The 22,411-nt window shown below is 40.7% G+C and overlaps 1 protein-coding gene across 1 annotated transcript in view; it reads left to right on the top strand.

The window, feature by feature from the left end:
* The window catches only part of LOC100673593 (flavin containing dimethylaniline monoxygenase 4), a 34,860-nt gene extending 21,787 nt beyond the window's left edge, over positions 1-13,073 (top strand). The window contains exons 9-10 of the mRNA XM_010595054.3: positions 94-163; positions 7,933-13,073. Coding sequence (XP_010593356.3) covers positions 94-163; positions 7,933-8,341 — 479 coding nt within the window. The 3' untranslated portion in view covers positions 8,342-13,073. The remainder of the gene's footprint in view (positions 1-93; positions 164-7,932) is intronic.
* Positions 13,074-22,411: the final 9,338 nt, after the last annotated feature.

Here is a 22,411-nt window from a genome sequence, read left to right as displayed (position 1 = left end):
GAGGCAGGGCAGTGGGAGGTCAGAAATTAGTGGGAGGAGAACTTAAGGGAAAGCTACATGTGACTTTATTGTTATTTCCGATTTTTCTCATAGGACTCTGTAAGCTACCGCCATCCCAAAAATTGATGGCTGATGCCACTAAAGTGGAGGAGCTCATAAAAAGGTATGAAATACTGCTTGCTACAGGGAAAACCTAGCAATACTATATATTTCAATTAAAAAAAAAAAAGTCTTAATTAAAAGCCATTCCTAGAGAAGAAGTATGGCAGGTTGGAAATAACTCTGCTTGTAGAATCAGAAGAATTTTTTAGTCCTAACTCTGCCTCCAGCTGGATATGCTGCCCTCGACACATCACATGGGGCACCAAGGCTTTCCAGTGGAACACAGCGGCTGCCCCCAGCAGATGGCCAGTCCTGTCTTCACATGGCCCCAGAACTCCACCTGTCTTTGTTTTCCTCCCCCTTCTCTTCTCTTTTGTAAGACATCACTCAGTCAGTCAGTATCTACCCTATTCCAGTATGACTTTATGTTGACTGAAAACATCTTCAAAGACCCTATTTCCAAACAAGGTCACATTCACAGGTAGCACTGGTTAGGACTTCAGCATATCTTTTTGGGTGATGCTGTGTAATACGTGCTACTCTCCTTTATATTTCTCCATAATACCACCTGATATATTACATATCTGTTTGTTCTTTTTTTATTGTATTTAGGTGAAGATTTACAGAGCAAATTAGTTTCTCATTAAACAATTAATAGCATATTGGTTTGTGATACTGGTTGCCAATCCCACAACGAGTCATCACCCTCCCCTTCTCAACCTTGGGTTCCACATTACCAGCTTTTTTGTCCCTTCCCGCCTTCTCATCCTTGCCCCTGGGCTGGTGTGTCCACTAAGCCTCATTTCGTTTTATGGGCCTGTCTAATCTTTGGCTGAAGGATGAATCTCAGGAGTGACTTCAATATTGAGTTAAAAGGGTGTCCAGGGGCCATAACCTCAGGGTTTCTCCAGTCTCTGTCAGACCAGTAAGTCTAGTCTTTTTTGTGTGAGTTAGAGTTTTGTTCTACATTTTCCTCCAGCTCTGTCCAGAATCCTTTACTGTGATCCCTGTCAGAGCAGTTGGGGGTCTTAGCTGGGCACCACCTAGTTGTGTTGGACTCAGTCTGGTGGCAGCTGTGGTAGTTGTGGTCCATTAGTCCTTTGGACTAACCTTTCTCTTGTGTCTTTGGTTTTCGTCATTCTCCCTTGCTCCAGAAAGGGTGGAAACAATGGAGTATCTTAGATGGCCGCTCACAAGCTTTTAAGAGTCCAGACTCTACTCACCAAACTAGGATATAGAATATTTTCTTTATAAAACTGTTATTCCAATTGAACTAGATGCCCCCTGAGATCACGGTCTCCAGCCCTCAGCCCAGTAATTCGGTCCCTCAGGGAGTTTGGATGTGTCTATGAAGCTCCCATGACCTTGCCTTGGTCAACGTGTGCTGACTTTCCCAGTATTGTATACTGTCTTACCCTTCACCAAAGTTACCACTTATCTATTGTCTGGTTAGTGTTTTTCCTTCCTCACCCCTACCCTGACTCCTAACCAACAAAGATTGTTTCTTTCTGGGTATAAACCTTCCATGAGTTTTTATAATAGTGGTCTCATACAGTATTTGTCCTTTTATAATTGACTTATTTCACTCAGCATAATGCCCTTCAGGTTCATCCATGTTGTGAGATGTTTCCAAGATTCATCATTGTTCTTTATCGTTGAGTAATATTCTATTGAGTTTATGTACCATAGTTTGTTTATCCATACATCTGTTGATTGGCGCTTAGGTTGTTTCCATCTTTTTGCTATTGTGAATAGTGCTACAATGAACATGGATGTGCATACGCCTATTCATGTGACAGCTCTTGTTTCTCTAGAATATATTCCTAGGAGTGGGATTGCTGGATCATATGGCATTTCTATCTCTAGCTTTTTAAGGAAGTGCCATATTGTTTTCCAAAATGGTTGTACCATTTTGCATTCCCACCAGCAGTGCATAAGAGGTACAATTTCCAGGCAGCCTCTCCCACATTTGTTATCATCTGCTTTTGTTTTGTTTTGTTTCGTTTTTAATTAATGCCAGTAATATCAGGGTGAGATAGTGTCTAATTGTAGCTTTGATCTGCATTTCCGTAATGGCTAGTGATCACGAGCATTTCCTCATGTGTCTGTTAGCTGCCGTCTTCTGTAGTGAAGTGTCTGTTCGTATCCTTTACTCATTTTTTAATTGGATTACTTGTCTTTTTTTTGTAGGGGTGTTGGATTTTCCCACAGATTTTAGAGATTAGAAATTTGTTTAATTGTAACCAAAAATTTTTACCCAGTCTGTAGTTTCTCATTTACTCTTTTGGTGAAGTCTTTTGATGAGTCTCCTAATTTTTGAAGATCCCAGTTATCTAGCTTATCTTCTGGTGTTTGTGTATTGTTAGTTATGGTTTGTATCCTATTTATGCTGTGTATTAGGGCCTCTAACATTGACCCTGTTTTTTCTTCCATGATCTTTATAGTTTTTGGTTTTATATTTAGGCCTTTGATACATTTCCAATTAGTTTTTGTGTATGGTGTGAGTTATGAGTCCTGTTTCATTTTTTTTTTACAGATGGACATTCAATTTTGCCAGCACCATTTGTTAAAAAGTGTCTTTTCCCCGCTTAATAGACTTTGGGGCTTTGTCAAAGATCAGGTGACTGTAGGCAGATGGATTTGTATCTGGGTTCTCGATTCTGTTCCATTGTGTCTGTCATTGTACCAGTACCAAGTTGTTTTGACTACCGTAGATGTATAGCAGGTTCTGAGGTCAGGTAGTACAGTGAGCCTCCTACTTCATTATTCTTCTTCAGTAGTGCTTTACTTATCTGAGACCTCTTTCCTTTCCATTTAAAGTCAATGATTAGTTTTTCCATCTTGTTAAAGAATGCTGTTGGTATATGGATCGGGATTGCATCGTATTTGCAGATTGCTTTGGGTAGAATTGACATTTTCACAATGTTGACTCTACCTGTCCATGAGCATGGTATGCTTTTCCATTTATGTAGGTCTCTGTTAGTTTCTTGCAGTAGTGTTTCTTAGTTTTCTTTGTATAGGCCTTTTACATCCCTGGTTAGATTTATTCCTGAGTATTTTATTTTTTTTAGGGGCTGTTATAAATGGTATTGCTTTCCTGACTTCCTTTTTGTAGTTTTTTTTTTTATTATTATTAGTGTATAGGAATCCAACCAATTTTTGTATGTTTAACTTGTATCCTGCTGCACTGCTGAATCTTTCCATTAGTTCCAGTACTTTTCTTGTGGAGTCTTTTGGGTTCTCTATGTATAGTATCATATCATCTGCAAATAGAGACAGTTTTACTTCTTCCTTACCAATAGGGATACCCTTTATTTCTTTTTCTTGCCTTATTGCTCTAGTTAGGACTTTGAGCACAATGTTAAATAGGAGTTGTGATTAAGGGCATCCTTGTCTTGTTCCCGTTCTACAGGGAACGTTTTCAGCCTCTCTGTTAAGAATGATGTTGGCTGTTAGTTTTATTAAAAAAAAAAAAATCAAACCCATGGCCTTCAAGTCAACTCCAATTCATAGCAATCCTATAAGACAAGGTAGAACTGCCCCATAGGGTTCCCAAGGACTGTCTGATGGATTTGAACTGCCTATCCTTTGGTTAAGCAGCCAATCTCTTAACCACTGAGCCACCTAGATGTCTTTTATTATATCAAGGAATTTCCCATCTATACCTATTGTATTGAGAGATTTTATCAGGAATTGGTGTTGGACTTTATCAAATGCCTCTTCTATAGCAGTTGAGATGATCATCTGATTCTTTTGTTTTATCTATGTGGTGGATTAGTCTGATTGATTTTCTAATGTTGAACCATCCTTGCATACCTGGTATAAATCTCACTTGGTTGGGGTGTATTATTTTTTCTTATATGATTCTGAATGCTATTGGATGGAATTTTGTTGAGATTTTTTGCATCTATATTCATGAGAGATATTGTTCTGTAATTTTCTTTTTTGTGGTGTCTTTGCCCGGTTTTGGCATTAGGGTTATGCTGACTTCACAGAATGAATTTGGAAGTATGCCTTCCTTTTCTGTGTTCTGAAATAGTTTGAGTAGTGCTGGTGTAAGCTCTTCTCCGAATATTTGGTAGAATTCTCCAGTGAAGCCATCTGGGCCAGGACTTCTTTTTGTTGGAACTTTTTGTAATTACCTTTTCAGTCTCTTCTTTTGTTATGGATCAGTTCAGGTTTTCAAACTCGGTTTGTGTTAATTTAGGTAGGTAATGTGTTTCTAAAAATTTGTCCATTTTCTCTGGATTTTCAAATGTGTTATACTTTTTCTTAGTACTCTGTTAATGATACTTTTTATTTTAGTTGGGTCTGTTGTAATGTCCCCCATTTCATGTCTTATTTGGGTTATTTGTATCCTTTTCTGTTTTTCTTTTGTCATTTTGGCCACTGGTTTATCAATTTTGTTGATCCTTTCAAAGAACCAACTTTAGGTTTTGTTGATTCTTTCTATTGCTTTTCTATTCTCTATTTCATTTATTTCTGCTCTGATCTTTATTATTTCCTTTCTTCTGATGGCTGTGGTCTGCTTTACTGTTCTCTTTCTATTTTTTTGAGTTGTATGGCTAATGTTTTGATTTTGTCTTTGTCATGGATTAAATTGTGTCCCCCAAAAAATGTGTGTATTAACTTGGTTAGGCCATAATCCCCGGTATTCTGTGGTTGCCTTCCATTTTGTGATTGTGATTTTATGCGAAAGAGGATTAGGGTGGGATTGTAACACCAACTTTACCCAGGTCACATCCCTGGTCCAAAGTAAAGGGAGTTTCCCTGGTGTGTGGCCTGCACCACCTTTTATCTATCAAGAGATAAAAGGAAAGGGAGGCAAGCAGAGAGTTGGGGACCTCATACCACCAAGAAAGCAGCACCAGGAGCAGAGTGCATCCTTTGGACATGGGGTCCCTGTGCCTGAGAAGCTCCTCAACCAGGGGAAGATTGAGGACAAGGACCTTCCACTAGAGCCAACAGAGAGAGAAAGCCTTTCCCCTGGCGCCAATGCCCTAAATTTGGACTTTTAGCCTATTTTACTGTGATGAAATAAATTTCTCTTTGTTAAAGCCATCCACTTTTGGTATTTCTGTTATAGCAGCACTAGATAACCAAGATAGTCCTTTTCTTCTTGTTTGATGTGTGCATCTGTTGCTATAAATTGACCACTAAGCACTGTCTTTGCTGTGTCCCAAAGGTTTTGGTATGACATGATTTTACTCTTGTTTGATTCTAGCAATTTTTTTATTCCATCTTTGATTTCTTCTATTACCCAGTGGTTTTTAAACAGGGTTTTATCCAGTTTACATGTATATGATTTTTTTTTCTTTGCTTTTCCTGTTATTAATTTCTACTTCTACAGCAGTCTGATTAGAGAAGATGTTTTGTATTATTTTAATGTTTTGGATTTTGTTGAGGGTTGCTTGTGAACTAAGATGTGGTCTATTCTGGAGTACATTCCATGTGCATTTGAAAAGAATATGCTCTTTGCTGCTGTTAGCTGGAGTGTTCTATATATGTATATGAGGTCAAGTTGGCTGACCTTTAGATCTTCTGTATCTTTGTTGAGTCTTTCTAGATGTTCTGCCCTTTACCGAGAATGGTATGTTGAAGCCTCCTACAATTATTGTGGAATTGTCAATTTCTCTTTTCAGTGCTGTTAGAGCTTATGTATTTTGGAGCCCTGTCATTGGGCACATATTTATTATGGTTATGTCATCTTTGTGGGTTTCCCTTTAATCATTATATAATCTCCTTCCTTGTCTTTTATGATGGATTTTGTTTTGAAGTCTACTTTACCTGAGATTAGTATTGCCACAGCCACTCTTTTTTGGTTCCTGTTTACTTGATATATATTTTTTAGATCCTTCGATTTTTAGTAAATTTATGTCTTTGTTTCTAAGGCATGTCTCTTATAGACAGTATACTGATGTTTTTTATCCATTCTGTCACTCTCTGTCTCTTTGTGAGTTCATTTAAGCCATTTACATTCAGTGTGATTATTGATAGGTGTGAGTTTATTGCCGTCATTTTGTAGTTTTCATCGTGGTACTGACATTTTCTTTGTTCCCCTTACTCTCCTGTGCTGAATCCTCTGTTTGTGGATATTTTTTCTTTCTTTTGTTTTTGTAGGTTTTATGTTTACTGAGACTTTATGTTTTTCTTCTTTATTTTGATGAGTAGGTTTGTTAACTTTCTTTGTGGTTATCTTGAAGTTTATACATATCTTCCTAAGTTGAAACCAGTCTTTTATGACTTGATATTGCCTTGACTTAGTCTCCATTTGAAAGTGCTATGCCTACACCATTTATTCCCTCTTTCATTGTTCTGACGTTGTTGTCATCTACAGATTGACGTCTCTGGTACCCTGTTGTAAATCTTTTTAATTTTGTTTTATCCTTGAGGTTTCATTACCTAGGTTGTATCTGGCTGATGCTGTCTTGTGTCCTAGATTCAGGTTGTTGTCTGATGTTGGTTCTCTAACTGATGGAATCTCTTTAATAGTTCTTATAAGTTTGGTTTGGTTTTTATGTCCTTTTTTATTTGTTTATGTCTGGGCATATGTGCTGGGCGTGCTTTGTTGTTTGCTTTCCTGTGGGCATGATACTTTCACCACCTTGTCTGGCTGTGCAGGGCCAGCCACTCAGCTATGGTGCAGCAAGGCAGGTCCAGCAGGGAGGAAGTGGCAGGAACGAGTCATGTGTGGCATATAATGGAGCCAACAGGGTGGCAATGCAGGCCAGGGTCCAGTGGTTTGCTCTGGTGTCACTCAGAGACCGTGTAAAGGGAAGAAGAGAGGGGGGTGGGAAAGCAAGTATCCCTGGTTAGCGGGTACTCTGTCTCCTGTTGGGAGCTCCATGAAGTTGCCTTCCTGTACTCCCTGTCTGCCATTCTTGGTGGCTGAAGTCCAAGATGGCAAATCTGTGCCACGTTAGCTAGTAAGGGACCTCTCTTCTGTAGCTCTCCTCATTCCCTGTTCTCTGTCAGTTTTTTATTCCGTCTGGTGCTCGATCGAGTTCTTTATCCCTTCATTTGACACTTATGGTCCCAGGATTGATGTTTGTGTCTGTTTTACTTAGTTCTTCGGGTCTTTGTTGTAGAGGAAAGGCATGGTGCTTCCATCTATAATGCCGTGTTGGCTCTGCCTCTGTTTGTTCTTTTTTGTAGTCTTCTGATCCCTCCCCATTAGAATATAAGCTCCTGGAGAACAAGCACTTTGTTTTGTTCACTGTTTGGTTCCAAGCACCTAGAATGGTGTCTGGCAGGTGATAAAAAAAAAAAAATTTTTTTTTATAGACACTTAATATTTTTTGAAAGAATGAATAACATTAGGACATCATGAAAGTTTACTAACAACATAAATAGGTATGAATAAAGCCTTCAACTTGTCTTTCATGATTCATTATACTCGTATCTGTGCCATGTTCAGTACTGGCACACCAAGTATATCCCTCTCAACTCACAATTGATATCAAAAATAATTCAGGTGCCCATGTATGTGATGCTTTTTGATCTCATTCATTCATTCAACAACTATTATATTTGGACTGGTCAGACTTAACCTTCACATCAAATTCAAAAACCTAAAACATTATTTAAAGCGCTTCTCCCAAGTTGCCTTCTTTTACCATCTTCTTTAACCAATTTAATTGCCCTTATTTCTCTAGGCAAACTCCTCTTATTTTTTTCTGTACACCATAAAAAAAATCCCCAAACATGATTTGTTCTGTTAAAAAAAAAAAAAAAGTAATTCAGTGGTGGGAGGAGGGATGGTTCCTATTACTTAAAAAACACAGGTCAGGGGGAGATTCATGAAAAGTGCTCCATCTTTTTTCCTCTTAGGAACTTGATTATAGATACCAGTGAAGACAAACTCAACTACATTTCCTACTTGGACGACCTTGCTGCATGCATAGGCTCAAAGCCCAATGTACCACTTTTGTTTCTCAAGGATCCCAGACTAGCTTGGGAAGTTTTCTTTGGACCATGTACTCCTTACCAGTACCGTCTAATGGGTCCTGGAAAATGGAATGGAGCCAGAAATGCCATCCTGACCCAGTGGGACAGGGCACTGAAGCCCTTAAAAACTCGAGTTGTTCATGACTCCTCCAAGCCTGCCTCCATTTCACATTATTTAAAAGTTTGGGGGACACCTGTCCTACTTGCCTCTCTTCTACTTCTCTGTAAATCTTCACTTTGTTGTAAATTGTTGAGAGATAACTGCAGGATAGAATTTCCCCTTACCAAATAAATATTTGGTGAAGATGAATCTGGTTAGTTTGCAGGGTTGCACCAAGTCATGTTAACTCTATCTCCAAATATCTTGTCCTCTACTCTCTATCATAACTGTTGTAATCCAAGTTCAGGGCCAACCATCTCTTCTCTGAATTATCGTATTGTCTTCCTCTCTGGTCTATTTCTTTTCTGTCCTCGTTCCCAATCCATATTCTACTCTACTCCCTAAGTGATAATTCTAAAATGAAAATATGGTCATTGTTTCAGTCAAGGTCCTGGAGGAACCAGATGGTACACTCAAATTAGATAATGTGTGGAAAATTTAATACCAAAGATTATTTCAAAAGGCTTGGTAGGGTTTAGGGAAATCATGGGCATAATGAAATACCCCCAGACTAGTTGCAATGAGATACCCAATGAGGCAAGGTGAGAAAGCAATTATGAAGGAGAGAGGGAGAGAGAGAACTGTGTAGAGAAGACCACCTAACAAGAGTTATGACTTTCAGCAGACCGACGAAGACAATCCAGGGTGACTCCAAAAGTAGAGAGCTAGGGGAATGAACTGCCTAACTTTACTGTTGTCCCTCCCTCTGATCACCTGCCATTGGCCAAAGCAAACCAAAAGTCAGAGGGCAAGGTTGCCAACTGATATGGTTCATAGAGTTCAGCCTCCTAGGGCACTAAGCAGAGCGAAGATGATCGAGAGTATATATGGAGGGACAAACAGAAGGGATCCAGTGCACTCATCCTTTCCAGCTTAAAATCCTTCAAAGTTTCTCCCTTAATTAGAGATAATTGTACAAATTCCTTAGCAGAGCACAGGAGGCCCTTCATGATCTGAGTCCCTTCACCCAGGTCACCAGTATCCTCTCCTGTAGCTTCCCTGCCTGCAAACCCTACCATCCAGCAATACCAGACTTATTGTTTCATACCTCCACATGTTTGCCTCTGTCAGGGATGCAATGCCACACCTGGCATGACTGGTGAGCTTCTATTTCTCTTTCAAGAGGAAGCTTCATTATCTCACTCTGAGAAGCCTTCCTTGACTCTCCAAGGCAGAGCTGATCACCTCTATGTAACCACTGTATCTCTTGTACGCCTCTGTTGTTGTTCTTCTCTTACTATATAAATTTTTTTCATCCGTCTCCTCATAAATTGTGAGTTCGTAAGAGAAACCGTGTCTGATTCATCTAAAACACTGCCTGATAGAAAGTACTGTTTAATAAATATTTGATGAATGAACAGTAGCTTCACTGCTGGCATTTCTTGTCTGTCCTATTCTACTCATGTCCTTTTCTTCTGGCACCACGATAAGTTACCTCAGATTACCTCAGCCACATAAATGAATAAAGACAGTCCAAAAATAGCTAATTTTATAAGTAAAAAATAAACCATGTGGAAAATGCAGGCAATATAAGTACACATTAACTGGGAATTCAGAGTGCTGGTTAAGAGCATTGGAAGCAAACAAACCTGGATTACAACCCCAGCCCTGCCACTAGCTGTGTGGCTTTAGCCAAGTTATGTAGTTTCTCTAAGTCCTCGCCTGAAAAACGGTGGTGATAATAGTACCTACCTTGAAGAGAACATTGAGATAATTCAGGGTGTATGGTACACAGTAAATTAACTATTAATTACTACTAAGACTGGGGACATTTTCTATTCTCTGAATTAAAAGACTTGAAAACTGTGGCCAGGCTCTGTTCCCTGTTGCCTAATCAGAAAGCATGGCCTTTGTGTTGCATGAATTCTCTGGTAGCACTTACCAGGTAAGATCACTCTTTTGTCCTTGTGTCCCTGTCTTAGTTACCAGCTGTCATAACAAAAAAACACCACAAGTACATGTCTTTAAAGAACAGGAATGTATTGTCTCATGGTTTTGGAGGCTAGAAGTTCAAATCAGGGCAACAGTTCTAGGGCAGGGTCCTTCCTTATTAGTAGGTCTGGGCATTTTTGGTGTTCCTTTACTTGTAGAGGGCTCTCCACATGCTGGCCTTCCCCTGTGTGTGTCTGTGTGTGTTCTGCTCTTTTTATAAGACACCACTCACGAGGGACTGGGTTTAGGACCCACTCTACACTGGTATAACTTCATTAACATAACAAAATAAAACCCCTGTTTCCAGACAGGGTCATATTAACAGGTACAGGGGTTAAGATTACAGCATAATTTGGGGGGAAGACAATTCAAGTCCCTCTCCTGGTATGATTAGTTGATGTGTCTGGGTTTTTAATGCCATCAATCCCCTAGTAAAAGGGGCACCTAATTCCAAATCTTCTAAACTAAAGCTGACCAACAGAAGCAACATGTTTAAGCTATCTATATACCCAAGTTCTTCAGGGCAAAATTAGAACAGCAATATCTTTAGTTCATAATAACTTAGGTCTGCAATGTCGCTAGTTTTTCTATGTACTGTTTTTTAAAAGAGAAGACAAAGATTCAGAGAAGTTAAGTAATTTGCCCTGGTTTACACAAGTAAGAGACGCAATAGGGGTTCGATCTCAAACACACGTGACCCTAAATTCCAGGCTGCCTCAAGAGTTGCCCCATCTGACAACTCCTCTGTTTACTCCCTTCCACCTCAAGTTGCTTGTTCATGATGCCCCAACCTAGACACCGCCTCCTCCAGGAAGCCTTCGTTTCCCTGCTCATTCCTCCTCTTTCATGCTGCCTCTATGCCTTGAATGTTGTTGTCGTGTGCCTTTGAGTCAATTCCGACTCATAGCAACCCCATATGACAGAGTAGAACTGCCCCATAGGGTTTCCTAGGCTGTAATCTTTATGGGAGCAGACCGCCACGTCTTTTCTCCTGTGGAGTCACCGGTGAGTTTAAACCACCAACTTTTTGGTTAGCAGTTCACTTAATCTTTGCACCACCAGGGCTCCTTACACTTTGTACAGACTTGTACTTTCACATCATATGAGCCCAGTTCAGGTAAAGACAACTGTAAATGAGTCGATTTTAAATGGAAATCAAATTTTCATAGCAAGTAAGGGGAAAAAATTAGGTTTGATCGAGACTTCAACTTGAGAAATGAAACCAGAAATTATGAAAATAACTTTGTTTTGCCTTTTATTTAACAAATTTTTTAAGGAATTGCAACTGGGTCCTAATCACTAGAACAAACAATGAATAAAATGTTGACGTGAAGATTTTTGCCTAATTGACAATTTATATGACAGCAACATAAAACATGCTCCACCTGATAAAATATTCTTTACTTCACGCTTGACTTTCAAAGCAAGACCGTAAGTTGACCATTTTGTACATATATTTGATGCACTCATTGATTTTAACAACTACCTCTTTTAATTCTTTAATCATTTTTAAATATTTAAATCATTGTCTCTTGAAACTCCTGTCACGTCCTCATCCTTGTCAGTTTTCTCTATTTCATTCTTAAAATTTTACATGATTTAACTCTGCCAAACCCTGATGGCTTAGTGGTTAAGAGCTAAGGCTGCTAACCAAAAGACTGGCAGTTCACATCCACCTGGCGCTCCTTGAAAACTCTATGGGGCAGTTCTATTCTGACCTATAGGGTCGCTGTGAGTCAGAATCGAATTGATGGCGACGGGTAAACCCTGATTTGCGGGTGGATCGCAGTGCTTTAATAGTACCTTCGTCAGCATCATGAAATACTTATTTTGCAGGATTTGCAATTTCACTTTGCCTTTGGTTTGTATTGTACAATCTGCAACATCATACAGTCAGAGACATCCATGTCAGAGGTAAGAATGACATCCAGAGTAGACTCTACTGTTGAGCAGGAATATGTGTTTGAGAAAAAATACATTTTTAATGCTCAGTTCATTCATTTGTTCATTCAACAAATGTTTATTGAGCATTTACTATGTTCCAAGCAATATTCTAGTTCATGGGGGTACAGCAGTGATAAGAAGAGATACAGTCCTTGACCTCATGGAATTTATAACCTAGTGTAAGAGGCAAAAACAATAAAATATGAAATGAAATGTTGGATAACGATAAGTGCCTTTTAAAAAAAAAAGCATGATTAACTATTAAGAAAACATTCTGCATCCCACTTTGAAGAGTGGCGTCTGGGGTCTTAAACGCTAGCAAGCAGCCATCTAAGATGCATCAATTGGTCTCAACCCACCTGGATCAAAGGAGAATGAAGAACACCAAGGACACAAGGTGATTACGAGCCCAAGAGACAAAAAGAGCCACATGAACCAGCGACTACATCATCCTGAGACCAGAAGAACTAGATGGTGCCGGCTACAACCAATGACTGCCCTGACAGGGAACACAACAGAGAACCCCTGAGGGAGCAGGAGAGCAGTGGGATGCAGACCCCAAATTCTCATAAGACCAGACTTAATGGTCTCACTGAGACTAGAAGGACCCTGGTGGTCATGGCCCCCAGACCTTCTGTTGGTCCAGGACAGGAACAATTCCCGAAGCCAACTCTTCAGACATGGATTGGACTGGATAATGGGTTTTGAGAGAGATGCTGGTAAGGAGTAAGCTTCTTGGACCAGGTGGACACTTGAGACTATGCTGGCATCTCCTGCCTGGAGGGGTGATGAGAGGGTAGAGGGGATTAGAAGCTGGCGAAATGGACATGAAAAGAGAGAGTGGAGGGAGAGAGCAGGCTGTCTCATTAGGGGGAGAGTAATTGGGAGTGTGTAGCAAGGTGTATATGAGTTTTTGTGTGAGAGACTGACTTGATTTGCAAACTTCCACTTAAAGCACAATAAAAATTATTAAAAAAAAAAAAAAAAGCACGATTAAGTGACAGAGAGTGATAGGGGTTAAATAGGATGTGCAGACAAAGCCTCTTTGAAGAAGTGACCTTGAAATGTCCTTAGTAGAGCTTGCATGAGTGAGTATACAACCCATGTGAATATTTCACAAAAGGGTGGCTTTCAGGCACCAGGAAGATCAAGTACAAAGGCCCTCCTCAGGCAGGTATGTTAGAACAGTGTTTTCCAACATTGTTCACATTGGTACACATGTAGAAAGCAATGATAATATCTGTCCTATACTGGAATAAACTGGAGGGGCACAGGGAAAAATATTATATTTGTTTCCATTTTATAATTATTTTCAGAAAAAACTCATAAAATTTTAAGGCAGATATTAAATGTACAATTTATAATACACTTTCAGATAAATTTTCAGCTTTTAATTAAAACTTGAGCTTGCTTCTCTGAGCATAACATTTTAGGTCAGATTTTACTCTTGAAATTGTACGTTTAATTCCTAATTAAGGTTTTTAATGATGATCTCTTCAAGTTGGCACAAGTTGGTATGAAAATAATATAAAACCATTTCACAGCCATTCAAAAAATCACAGCAGTGGAGTTATTTAAAGAATCTAACAGTTCTTCCTTTTCTTTCCTTGATCAATGTAACCTCAGAAAGATTTTTATGAGAATGGATTCAAATCCAATCAAACTTTTTCAAAACAAGTAATTCAAATTAAGACAAAGAAGGAGCACACTAGATTTAGCTTGGATGCACTAACAGGCTATATTGACCACAAATGAACAGAATTTCTATTACATCTGAAGATAGAAATTCCGGGCCATTGCCTGGAGTTGGGCCCACCAGGAACCCCACCTACTACTCCCTGCTCCCCCCAGCGCCCCGTCTACCACCTGCTCCCTGCTGCCTCCAAAACCCCACCCAACACCAACACCTCAGGCACCATTCAGACCAACCCATCAAGCAAGTCCACAGGGGCAGCAGGTCCTGCTGAACTCGATGTGCAGGCGGTTCGGCAACTTTTGGGGCAAACTCAGAGCATCCTGGAGAAGTAACAAGTGCAGAATCCGTGCTTCATGCTTGCTGCCTGAGGGGACAAGGGTAGGCAAGCTGCCAGAAAGGGCTGCTCTCAGCCTCAGCACCCCGCCCCCAGGTGTTCCCCATGCCTCAGGCCTTAGTTCTGTATCTTAAAATCTTCGTATTCCTCCTAAATAACTTTCCCATCACCAGAGAGTGTTTGAATCAACTGTGCATTTTTAAATCAGTTTTATCTATAAACAGATCCTGTTTTGCTAATCTTGTTAGTTGCACTCAAGTTGGCTCTGGCTCCTGGTGACCTTATGTGTAACAGAAGGAAACATTACCTGATCCTGCGACATCCTCACAATTGTTAAGTTTGAGTCCATTGTTGCAACTATTGTGGCAATTCATCTCGTGGAGGGTTTCCCTTTATTGTTGCTGACCCTCAACTTTACTGACTGTCTTAGGCTGGGTTCTCTAAAGAAGCAAAACCAGAAAAGCAAAATGTATACATAGAGAGATTTATATCAAGGAAACAGCTTGTGCAATTGCTAGGGTTGGAACATCCCAAGTCCTAATCAGGATAGAGGCCTTTACCAATTCATGGAGCCACAGAAGCTGGTGAACCCAAGATAAGAAGGTGAGAAAGCAGGGCTTCTGCTCAAAGGGTGTGAAGGTACAGGAATCCCCAAGGTCAGCAGGCAAGACTGCAAGGTTTCTCCTGATTGACGTAGTTGCAGGGGCTGGTGAACCCGAGATTGGCAGATCGGGGAACAGGACTCTTGCTCACAGGCCATGAAGATCAATGAATCCCAAGATGGACAGGTAAGCCGCTAGTTCAAGTCCCAAGAACCAGAGGTCAGACAAGAGGCAGCTGCTGGATCCAGAACAAGCCAACGACCTTTGCAAGGTGAGCAGAAAGGAAGTAGGCTAGGGAAGGCAGAGAGATGAAGGCTGAGGAGGTGGTGAGCCACCACAGGCCCCACCCCTGCCGGTACCACTCGGCAGATTTCATCATGGGATGATCACATATCAAATTCCAACAGGGAAGTGATCACAACATTATCCAACTGCCAAAACACTGAGAATCATGGCCCATCCAAGCTGACACACAATCTTAACCATCACACCAAACTCGTCTAGCAATTGGTCTTTCCTGATCACGTGTCCAAAGTAAGTGAGACAAAGTCTCACCCCCCTCGCTTCTAAGGAGCATTCTGGCTGTACTTCCTCCAAAATTGATTTGTTCCATCTTCTGGCAGTCCACAGTATAGTCAATATTCTTCACCAACGCTACAATTTGAGTGCACCAATTCTTCTTCTCTCTCCTTTTTTCATTGTCCAGCTTTCACACGCACATGAGGTGATTGAAAATACCTAGTCTTAGAAATCTGTAAATGTCATATTTACTCCATTCCACCCTGCCATATCTGGGTTTTCTCACCCTTTCATTACCAGATGCAACTGGGTAGTCTTTTTCAGGATTAGAATGGCTTTCCCCTTGTTTGAGTCTAGCTGATCAGGACTGTGAGATTAGTGAAGAAAATGTCATAAAATCTTGTCACGGCCAAACATCGTGTAGAGACTTTCTCACTTACTATTAGCATCTATATGCTGTTGCTGTGTATCACTGGATAATCTGGGGGCTAGGCAGACTACTTCCTTGTTTTGCTCACTTAACTGAGCTAGCTCTTTTCTCCGTCTATCCATGCCCTCCTGGTTTATGTGTGTGTGTGTGTAAATCCTTTACATTTTTTTTTTTTGCATGTTTACTTCCTTTATTTTACAGATGGGGAAACTGAGGTCCAAGAGAGGAGGGGATTTGCCTAAAATCTTCCAGTGTCACTGCAGGGCAAGGACTCACAATCAGGTCTTCTACATTCTCGGAACATCTTACCCTTAACAACCTCTCTTTCCCCAAGGTCCTTTTTTTTTTTTTTTCCCAATGTTTTATTGTATTTTTGGTGGACGTATACACAGCAAAACAGGTTTCCATTCAACAATTTCTACACATAATGTTCAGTGGCATTCTTCACATTGTGTCAGCATTCTCATTTTCCTTCTAGTTGTTCCATTCCCGTTGACTTAGTCTCATTGCCCCCCAACCTTCTCATCTGTGCTTTAGAGTAACTGTTGTCCCTTTGGTCTCATACAGATAGCTTTTAAAACAGCACAGTGCTCAAGGGTGACATTCTTTAATTTTTGAGCTAACCTGCTATGTAGTTAAAAGGTAACTTCAGGGGCTAGTTTCCATTCAAGGTTTAAAAAGTATCTCAGGGCAATAGCCTCAGGGATCCCTCCAGTCTCAGTGGGCTTAGTAAGTTTGGATTCCTGGAGAATTTGAAGTTCTGTTCTACATTTTTTCTCCCTTTTTATCAGGATACATCTATTGTTGGGTAGGGTTAGCCAGGCACCATCTAGTTCTTCTGGCCCGCAGTACAGACTGTGGTTCATGGAGACAATTATGACATCCCTGTAATCTGGTTCCTTCTCTGATCTTGGGTTTCCTTCTTTCTCTTTTGATCTAGATGAAAAGAGACCAATAGCCATATCTTAAATGGCTTCTCCCCAGCTTTTAAGACCCCAGACACTACTCACCAAACTAGGATGTAGAACATAAACTTTATGAACTATATTATGCCAGTTGACTGAGTTGTCCCACGAGACTATGATCCAAAGTCTTCAAACCAAGAAAATTAATCTCATAAGGTGACCAGTTACATCTAAGAAGTATCAGCATCTGTAGCCCCTATTTTTTTTATTTTATATACATATATTTGGTTGTTGTTATTATTGTAAAATTACATATTACGTAACATTTACCAATAAATCCTTTTTCTTGTGTACAACTTTGTGGTATCAGTTACATTAGTCAAGCTGTGCTTACTTCACTCACATTTGGTGCCACCTTCCCCATCATCATAAACAAAAAGTGACTACTGTCTAGAGAATGATTTGCCCTCTTGCCCACCCCTGGTAAATGTCAATGAACGTTAGTCTCTGTATATATACCTTTTCTTGTCGTTTCATAAAAGTGAGATAATACAATATTTGTCCTTTCATAAATGACTTGTTTCACTCAGCATAATGTCCTCCAGTTTCATCCACATTGCAAAATGTCTCGGGAACTCATTTTTCTTTATACTTGAGTAGTATCCCATTGTATGTATGTACCATATTTTGTTTATCCGTTCATCTTCATCCACTGATGGGCACTTAGGTTGTTTGTATCTTTTTGCTATTGTGCTGTGATGACCATAGACGTGCATGTATCTGTTCACATCTCTTCTATTAGATCCCTAGGGTATATACCTAGGAGTAAAATTGCTGGGTTATACGGTGGTTCTATTTTTAATTTTTTGAGAAATTGCCATACTGTTTCCCACAGCAGTTGTACCATTTTACATTCCCACCAGCAGTGGGTAAGTGTTCCAATCTCCCCACATCCCTGCCAATATTTGTTGTTTTCTGGTTTTTTTGCCAGTGCCATTTCAGCAGGGGTGAAGTAGTATCTCATTGTAGTTTTGATTTGTGTCTCTCTAAGAAAAAAAATTTTTTTTAAGGGCTAATGACAGAGCATCTTTTCATGTGTCCTTATGCATTTTTTAATTCTTAGTCACTGATAATTTAAATTTTTGCTGTTTCCCCTTGTTCTTCTAACTTCAGGACCTACTTTTCAATGCATACAACCCTCACTTCTCTACAGCAGGTTCTGTTCCCCTTCACTATGATCATCTGAGAATTGTGCTCGGCATATTTCCCTGTATTTATCAAGCAGAGTGGTCCCATGTCATCTATTCTCAGAAAATCCCCAAGCTTGCTTGCTTTAGCACCCTTTGACGTCTCTAGCCACTGGCCTGGTATCACTGAGACAGGCGGGAAGCATGAATTGGTTCCCACTGATACGCTCACTAAGCACTTCCTAAATCCCGAGTTCCTCCTAGAATACTTTCTTGATGAGTCATGTATGCCTGGATCTGACAAGACTCTCATCATCTCCTCTGTCTTTGCTTTCCCCCAGCTCATACCCATTGTCATCGAGTCCATTCTGACTCAGCAATCTGGTAGGGCAGAGTAGAACTGCTCCATAGGGTTTCCAAGCTGTAAATCTTTACAGAGGCTGACTGCCACATCCTTCTCTCGTGGAGCAGTTGGTGAGTTCAAACTGCTGACCTTTTGGTTGGCAGCCAAGTGCTTAATGATTACACCACCAGCAGTCAATTCCCCAGCTCATAACTAGGGTTAATAAAGAGTTGTTATTAACCCTACCCTCTCCAGAAGGCTCAGTTCCTTCAGGTCCCACCCTAGATGTCCTAAATCATTCTCAGGGTAAGGCCTCAAATTTAACAAATTTTCCAAGTGACACTTAACCACTATTATATGTACAGTTCTAATTATGTGCCAGGCATTGTTCTGAGCACCTAATATACAGTAACTCACTTAACCCTGAGAGTAGCCCTGTGAGATGGGCATTATTATTATTATTACCTTCATTTTACAGATAAGGAAGTTGAGGAAGAAAGGTTATATAACGTGCCCAAGGTCACACAGCTCCTAAGAAATGGAACCATGAATCAAGCCCTGGCAGACCTTCCCTCTAGAGTCCCTGTACTTAACCACACATTTTATACTGTCACCCCACCCTAAAGTTAGAGCGCAACAGATAGGCAGGTTAAATGAAAGTTACCCACTCACGCTTCTGCTTGTCCTTTCAATGTCACACTGAAACACAGTTTAACAGTCCTTCCAAGAATTATTTAAATTTCTAGGCAGGGTTACCATTTGCTGACTTCTCTGTTTACTATTAGGTACTCAGACCCTGTGAAGTTATGTCAACTTGTAGGTTTATATTCAATAGAGATACAAATGATTTCCCTCTAATTTAAGAGATAATTCCAAAGGTTACAGCCTACTGCCCTGGAAGACATTCATCAGTTTTGTAGCTAACTTAGAAAATTTTTCTAGCGTTTTCTTGTTAAATTGTCTATGAATACCCAGTTCTTTCAAGGCTCTCTGAACCAGCTTTATCATTGCACTGGTTCCCTCATGAACTAAGGAGATGAATAAAATCTCTGACGGGTGTTCAATCTTAGCTTTATGAGAAAGGTATGTTTTCAACTTCTGAAAATTATGCTTCGACATTCTAGAAGTGAGTAAAACATTTACAAAGACACTTCTGCCACAGTCTTCTTCACAGTCAGTTGAATCTGGAGAGAAGTATTTGCTTGGCACCTGCCCCTGCTCCAGATTTGAAGGCAGCCTGACGCGTGACAGAAGGGCCAAACAGGTCTGGACTCAAATATCATTGTGCCCACTTTCTAGCTTAAGAATTTGGGGCAATCTTTTTTTCTTCTAAGTCTCACCCTCTGTCCATAAAATGAGGATCACTATTTCTACCAACAGTGTTAGCAGCTGAGCTCTTAACTGTTGAGCCACCAGAGCTCCGAGACGGTTACGGTGAACATTAAATGAAACAATGCATCCAGTATTTGAAGCAGAGCCTGGGTTCTGTTGTTGGTAGTTGCCGTCAAGTTGGCTCCCAGTCACGGTGACCTCACGTTTAACAGAGCGAAACAGTGCCTGGCCCTGTGCCATCTTCAGGATCATTAGTATGGTTGAGCCCTTTGTTGTGGCTACTGTGTCAATCCGTCTCATTGAAGGTTTCCTTCGTTTTCACTGACCCTCTACTTTACCAGACAAGAGGTCCTTTTCTACAACTGATTATCTCTTCTAAGACTGATTTTGTCATTCTTCTGGCAGTGCATAAAAAAAAACCAATGCCGTCGACGTATACTCAATATTCTCCACCAACACAATTCAAATGCATCAATTCTTCTTCAATCTTCCTTTTTTTTTTTGGTCCATCTTTCACCTAGGTCCTAGTGGGTGCTTAGTACACATGTTAGTTACCATCCCTTTCTCCTAGCAGTGTGCTGGCAAATGCTTAACGCCCAGCTTTCCAAAACCAAGCCCCCCTTAGAGTGTTTGCAAATTTCCATACGCTGTGGATGATTTCAACCCACGGAGTTGGAAAGAGATAGTCACAGTCAGTTTTTGTAAGCCTGTACAAGCCAGGTCTCCTCCTCCACTCTTCACCTAACAACTCCTTTTCCTGTTTCAGATCTCAGCTTAAGCACGTCTTCATCAGGGGAGACTGCCCTGATCCCCAGACTAGGTCAAGTCTCCTATTATTTTTTCTCACAGCACTGCTTCAGAGCCCTTCTCACAATTCGTAACTATACATTTATAATTATTGGTTAATTAACCTCTTCAACTCATTAGACTGTGTCACAAAGTCAGGGGCCATGTCTGTTTTGCTGTCTATTATATCCCCAGCACCCAGCTCAGTGTCTGGTACAAAGCAGGCTTGTTGCCGTCAAGTCGATTCTGACTCATAACAACTTTATAGGGCAGAGTAGAACTGCCCCATAGGGTTTCCAAGGCTGTAAATCTTTATGGAAGCAGACTGCCACGTCTTTCTCCCGTGGACTGGCTGGTGGGTTCAAATCTAATTTGAAGAATATTCTAATTTCATCTCAGGGGACATCTAGCTCAATTGGCATAGTGTAATTTATAAAGAAACTTTGGCGAGTAGTGTCTGGGGTCTTAACAGTTTTGAGTGGCCATCTAAGATACTCCAGTGGTCCCACCACATATGGAGCAGGGAGAAGGAAGAAAACCAAAGATACAAGGGAAAGATTAGTCCAAAGGACTAATGAACCACAACTACCACAGCCTCCACCAGACTGAGTCTAGCACAGCTAGATGGTGCCCAGCTACTACTGTTGCCAAGGGAAAACCCCAGGTTTTGCTCGGCGTGACTTGTTACAGCCAATAAACAAGAGGCCGAGGTGGGAGATCAGAAAGACACCTTTATTTCATTGTACAAGGAAAGGAGCAATAGGGGCTGCTGCCTCCAAGACTGCTTGCAGATGGCTTGGGGAGGTGGGCTTTTATAGAGAGCAGACAAGGGAAAGCAAATTCATCATGAGTATTCAGAATTGACCTTCACTCAGGAACTCAGAGCTTGTGGATGACTATGCATTTTCTTTAGACAAGGTTTGATCCCCCAGGATGGAGGAAGGGATGAATTTTTCTTCAATAGGATGTTAAGTCTCCACCCAGAACTGGGTTGAGGCCATCGATGGCCCGGCCCGTTCTGTAGTTGTCTTGTCAAGGACAATTTCAGAAGAAAGGGCAACTTATTTTGCTCAGTGTAGGAGGACAAGTCAGAGCAAATGTCTTAGAGGGGTTGGGCTCTGAGGCTGCCTGCCTCACCACCACCAACTGCTCTGACAAGGATCGCAATAGAGAGTCCCAGAGAGAGCTGGAGAAAAATATAGAACAAAATTGTAACTTAAAAAAAAAAGACCAGAACTACTGGTCTGAAAGAGACTGGAGAAACTCCGATAGTATGGCCTCTGGGCACCCTTTCAACTCAGTACTGAAGTCACTCATGAGGTTCACCCTTCAGCCAAAGATTAGACGGGCCCATAAAACAAAACGAGACTTAATGGGCACACCAGCTCAGGGGCAAGGACAAGAAGGCAGGAGGGGACAGGAAAGCTGGTAATACGGAACCCAAGGTTGAGAAGGCGAGAGTGCTGACATGTGGGGTTGGCAACCAATGTCACAAAATAATGTTATTAATTGTTTAAAAAAAATTTTTTTAATGAGAAGCTAATTAGCTCCGTAAACCTTCATCTAAAGTACAAAAAAAAAAAAAAAAATTTTTTTTAAAGGATCTTCTAATTCCAATAAAGGCAAAATGAAACCTGCTTAGAGGAACTCGGCTCAGCCCTAGTCTGACACTTGCTGATCAAGTATTTCTGATTACGTCTCACAGACAAGGGCCAATCAAGTGCAACAGGCTGCTGTGTGTGCAGTTCACTGGGAGACAGTAATTGGAAAACCCAGTGTAGGCCTGGACTGCGGTCTCTACGAGGGGCCCTGGTTCAAGCTGATCCAAAAGCAGCTTCCCTCAGAGCAGCAGCCACTTCCTGGGTTGAGACAAAAATTCAGATCCCAGGGATGATCCATAAATCCATGGCATTTAAAAAATATTATTAAAGTCATTTTATCTTCCATCACCTATCCCATAATTCATACATTTTAAACATAAGGTTATAATTTAAGTGAAAGAATGCAATATTAAGAGGCATTATGAGACAAACAAGGAGCCCTGGTGGCACAGGGGTTAAATGCTTGGCTGCTAACTGAAAGTTTGGCAGTTCGAACTCACTACCCACTTCGCAGGAGAAAAATGTGGCAGTCTGCTTCTGTGAACATTACAGCCTTGGAAACCCTATGGGGCAATTCTAGCCTGTCCCAGA

This window comes from Loxodonta africana, chromosome 3, assembly GCF_030014295.1.
Source record: "Loxodonta africana isolate mLoxAfr1 chromosome 3, mLoxAfr1.hap2, whole genome shotgun sequence".
In the NCBI taxonomy this organism is placed as follows: Eukaryota; Metazoa; Chordata; class Mammalia; order Proboscidea; family Elephantidae; genus Loxodonta; species Loxodonta africana.
Note: the sequence above shows the minus strand (reverse complement) of the source record. Positions and strands in the feature narration are given on the sequence as shown.